The sequence below is a fragment of the Stegastes partitus genome, unplaced genomic scaffold (assembly GCF_000690725.1).
Source record: "Stegastes partitus isolate 25-593 unplaced genomic scaffold, Stegastes_partitus-1.0.2 Scaffold451, whole genome shotgun sequence".
Taxonomy (NCBI): domain Eukaryota; kingdom Metazoa; phylum Chordata; class Actinopteri; family Pomacentridae; genus Stegastes; species Stegastes partitus.
The window spans coordinates 457288-462328 of NW_007578182.1; the positions used below are offsets into that span (position 1 = coordinate 457288).

The 5041-nt window shown below is 40.6% G+C and overlaps 1 protein-coding gene across 1 annotated transcript in view; it reads left to right on the forward strand.

Moving 5' to 3' along the window:
- LOC103360565 (5'-nucleotidase-like) overlaps positions 1-4334 on the forward strand; it is a 15749-nt gene extending 11415 nt beyond the window's left edge. The window contains exons 5-9 of the mRNA XM_008286357.1: positions 6-160; positions 1526-1634; positions 1762-1911; positions 3011-3211; positions 3323-4334. Coding sequence (XP_008284579.1) covers positions 6-160; positions 1526-1634; positions 1762-1911; positions 3011-3211; positions 3323-3498 — 791 coding nt within the window. The 3' untranslated portion in view covers positions 3499-4334. The remainder of the gene's footprint in view (positions 1-5; positions 161-1525; positions 1635-1761; positions 1912-3010; positions 3212-3322) is intronic.
- Positions 4335-5041: the final 707 nt, after the last annotated feature.

The following is a 5041-nucleotide window of genomic DNA, read 5'->3' on the forward strand; positions in this document are numbered from 1 at the left end:
TACAGATCCAGAGGTTCTCTTAGATGTGGAGGAGTGGAAGAAGAATCTGGCCAACTACTCAGCTCAGGTGGTGGGAAAGACTCTGGTCTTCCTGAATGGAACAACTGAAGAGTGCCGGTTTCGAGAATGCAACCTGGGAAACCTCATCTGTGACGCCATGGTGAGTCTGTAACTCAGACTTGAAAGCTGTCTTTCAGAGGTTTGTTAGTTTAGTGAAGAAATTTTAAACTTGCTTCAGGCTGGTGTTGGACTCTCCTCTGCTGGTGTGGTGTGTTTTGCTCACACACTTCCACCAGATTGAAGTCTGACTCTGATGTAGACAATAAGCCTGCCATCGGCTGCATAATTCATGCAACATTCTCCTCCTCTTCCTCTATCTGCATGTTGCTGTTTTTAAGTCCCCTTTGCTATAGGAAAAAATAACCTCCAAGCAGCCATCTACATGCTAAAAATGTCAAGTTCGGATAAAGATTTTGAAGTGTGCTGTAAGACAGGCCTACCATGGTCTTTTGGTGAATGTTTAAAACGTTTTGCTTACCAAGCATGTTCCATCACAACAATTCTCCCTGACACTTTTTTGCAGGGGCACCATCACTGCATCCTGGGCTTAGTGCCACCTAAGATGAATGTGATTGGTTTCAAGAACAAGCCAGAGCTTTTCCCCCTATAGCAGACAGATAGTAAGGTGCAGCCAGACTATTCTTCAGACCCAACACAGTACTTATATAGTAGCTTACTTATGTAGTTCTGGCTATGTAAGACTAGCCGGATTACAACAGACCCCAACACTTTTTCCTGCAAAACTCTCAGGGTTGTTGTTTTTCCTTTTGCTGCAACATTTCTGTGAGTTATTATTAAAAACTGAATGTGTAGCGTGATCAACTGATCAACAGCTAGATCCAAGAGATTTAATTCACTTTTATGTTGCAGGTCTTAAAACTCTTAAAAAGCTCAGATTGTGATTATTTTAAGAAGGTCTCAGAAGGTAATACAAAGTCTTGTAGGTAGTAATATCTGCTGTAAAATGTTCCTCTGTTTTAGTGCATTGTCTGAAAAAAAAAAAACACACAAACATGTACTGTGTGACCTTTGACCTTTTTTGTATATTTACATGTCAATCTGAAATGTATAGTTTCTTAATTTGATAATTGGATTTCTGTTTCTGTTCCATTTTGGGTTGAGGTACTTTATATTGTTTTCCAATGTTGTAAAGATCAGTCGTGAAAATAGTTGTTTCTTAGAATTACCTTGATGATATAATTAATTTCCCATTAAAGCCCCAGGAGTAATCAAATGTCTTGTTTTGTCCAAAAGTGTTGTTCTGCTTTGTTCTGTCTTGAAATTCGATTAAAACTAGATGGATGCTTTGCTGCTGATGCTGCAGGTCTTCAAGCAGGGAGTTCCAGAGCTTTAGTGAACAAGGAATGCAATGAATGAAATGAAAAAATGAAATGAAAAATATTAAGGAGGACTTGGTGGCACAAGACAGACACATGTATGACTACTTCCTGTTTCCATTCTGCAGGTCGCCAACAACATCAGGTCCTCCAATGATCTCCAGTGGAACCATGTCAGCGCCTGCATCTTCAATGGAGGCGGCATCCGGACGTCCATTGATGAACAGAGCAGGAACGGTAAAGTCAAATAAAAACAGAGCCGTACTTTATCAGAACTGTATTGCATTGTTTATGGCAAAGCAGTTTGTGATGAAGTGTTGTGCGAGAGGAGCTGTAGAAAACACTGCTGATGTGTCGCCTGTAGGTTCGATCACGATGGAGGACCTGATCTCCGTCCTACCCTTCGGAGGAACCTTCGACCTGGTGCAGCTGAAAGGCTCCACGCTGAGGAAATCTTTCGAGCACTCAGTGAGACGATACGGCAAGAGCACCGGAGAATTCCTGCAAGTGTCTGGTATGTGCATTCTTACTTATGTATATATTTTGTTCTGATGATAATAGGAAACTTAAGGAGTTTGGTTGGTTTGCTGGTCGCTCCACCACTTTGGTTCATATTGACATTGTTCAACGACTATAGACATAGTTAGTGCCAACATTAATGGTGCCCAGAGAATCAGTCCTACTGGTGATCATCTGACTTTTCATCTTGTATCACCTTGGAGTTGGCCTTTGTTGGTGAAACGTCACAACTGTTGAATGGATTACCATGGCATTTAGCACAAACATTAGCAACCTCCAGAGGCCACCTTACTGTGTCGTCTTTCCCCAACGCCATAATCAGGTTTGAATTTGTCCAATACTTTTGTGTATATGGAGTCAGTCTGGTGTCATGTTGTAGAAAACAATATATTTTAGTAATCAGTGCTAATGGATCAATAAAAGCAGGGAACAGATTGACAGAGCTGCTTCAATCTGAGGGCCCATTTTAAGGTCATAGTCTGGACCTGCAAAATATCCTCAAAATCTTTAAAACGATAAATAATGAATCATCAGCACGTACAGCATGTTAGGTACTTATTTCTTGCTGACAGATTACATCCTTCTAATTGTTTGCAGGCCAGGAAGTTGTGTGATTGGTTTAGCAGTCTGTTACCTGACCAAATACCTGCCCAAGTTCCCATCAGCCTCAGCTCTACTTTGTTTACTGCTACCTATGAAATGTTAGCATGCTAACCCATCAAACTAAGATGGTGAACACTGTAAACATTGTACCTGCAGAACTTCACCATTGACTACATGCTATTGTTTTCACATAGCTCAAAGCACCTTGCCTCTGGTTACACATACCTACTAACACAACTGTAGGCAAAACAAAAACGCCAAAGTTCTCAAATGTTAAATGTCGTCCAATCACAAGACGCTGTACAAGAACTTCATCAGAATGTAACTGACCAAAGAATCACCATCCAGGTCATGGTAATCCTCAGTAGAAGGTTGGACAAGAGGTGAAGCATCTCCAAGAACCAAAAAAAGAAGTCCAGCTGCTTTCTACTGAACAGAAGACATGATAGTTTTCTGATTCAGACTGATGATGTTTCCGTGTCATCCAACAGGATTTCATGTGGAGTTTGACCTCTCCAAACCAGCGGGGAATCGTGTCAGAAGCCTGAGCATCCTCTGCACTAAATGTCGTGTTCCGCACTACGAACCGGTCCAGGATGAGACGATCTACAAAGTGGTGCTGCCGTCCTACATGGTGAACGGTGGAGACGGATTCTCCGTGATCAAAGATGAGACACTCAAACACAACAGCGGTAAGACTTCTTGAAATAACCTCAGGATTTATTCTGTTTTGTTGCTTGAGATGCTGATGAATTTCTAATGGTATCATTTGCCTCTTTTCACTGTTTTTTCCTTCCTTCCAGGGGATTTGGACATTTTAGTTGTGTCAGACTACATTGCAGAGAGAAAGAAAGTGTATCCCTCTGTTGAAGGACGCATCAAGATCTACAACTCAGCCTCTGGACTTTGGGGGCAATCCGCTCCACTGGCTCTACTGGTTTTAATGGGGCTGCTCTGGAGTCTTTGTTGCAGTGTCTAACTTCACTTACAAGAGGACAGAGACATTTTATTTTAACCAGACTGCATTTTGTAAACTGCACGTGAACTTGAAGAATTAACCAGAGTTACGGATGTGATCCTTCAGGACTGAAAATCTCACCTCATATGAACTTGATTTCCAGAGAAGCTCTAGTGGTCGAGACACTCTGAACAGTCTGTTGTGGATCATGTGGACCAAGTTTGGGCAAAACCACCAAAAGCATGGTCTGGTGTTGAAGGTATCGAAGACATTAAGGACTGCAGTTCCTCTAATCATCACTAGATGGCAGCTTCAAGAGAACTGTCGTGTACACTAGGAAATCTGAAATAAAAACCCTCTGTGCACGAGAAGTTGAGGTTGTTATATTTCAGTTATTATGGGTTAAAAAGAACCACTCTCATATCCCATCTTAGCTCCACAGCTTCTGGTGTATATTTGGGGTTTTTAAAATTCAGTAACTGCCAGTAGCTTCAGAATGATCCAACCTGTTCACAGGTTTTAACAGAATACTGAAGGCAGAAATCACAACAGCTGGACAGTCGAACCTTCATAGACTGTTGTATGAGGATCTTCTTCACCCTTGGGTTTTAATTGTTACAGATCTTTCATTTTCTAGTAAATGGTGGAAAATTAGTAATTGTGTTGAGTTTTTAGTCCTTAGCTTGTGGCTTTATGGATCGGTAAGTTGGTTGGTCTTTCCATCCCTTTGGTTCAGACTGAAATAGCTCAACAACAATCAAGTGAACTGCAATGAAACTGTTCCAGATATTTAGGATTTCCAGATGATGAATCTGTATTACTTGATCATTTGACATTAAATTTGGTTAAAACATTCATGCTCCCCTCAAGACGACCTGTAATCACTTTAGTGATCCTCTGACTTTTCATGTAGCGCCATCATCTGGCCAACATTTGAAATTGTCACATATTGTCATGCCCTAATACCCTACCCTGCTATACCATCTATTTTAGTCTAAATGGGAACACAATGAACAGTGAGACCATAAACTCATGAGGAAAATGTTTTCTGAGGTAGCAGATCAAGGGAGACGTAGAATTTTCTTACGAACCTTTATACAATCAGACTTCATTTTGTAACCAGAGGAGTCGCCCCCTGCTGGCTGTCGCTTCCATGTTGGATTTACGGTTCAGACCCAAAGTTCTGTCCATCTTTTATATATTCTTCATAATCTTGTCCTTACTTTGTGTTTAGTGCTGATTTGCTAATGTTATTGTAGTAAAATATAAAATTAGGATGTTAAAGAAGATGGTAAACATTAAACCTGCTAAACGTTGTTGATGCATGCTGATGTTAGCATTTAGCTAGCTACGATGACCGTAGACTCCTTTAAAGAAAAACCAGTCAAATCCCAGTATAAGTTTCATTTGTCATAAACTAGCTTGCTTTAGACCGACTTGGAATTCGTTATTTCAAAATGTACCAATTGAACAGTGTCTCCATTTCCTGTTAATTAGCATCAAATTACAAAAATCTTGAAAGCTACCGGGGAAATTATAATAAATTTCCAGACCAGTTAAAAAG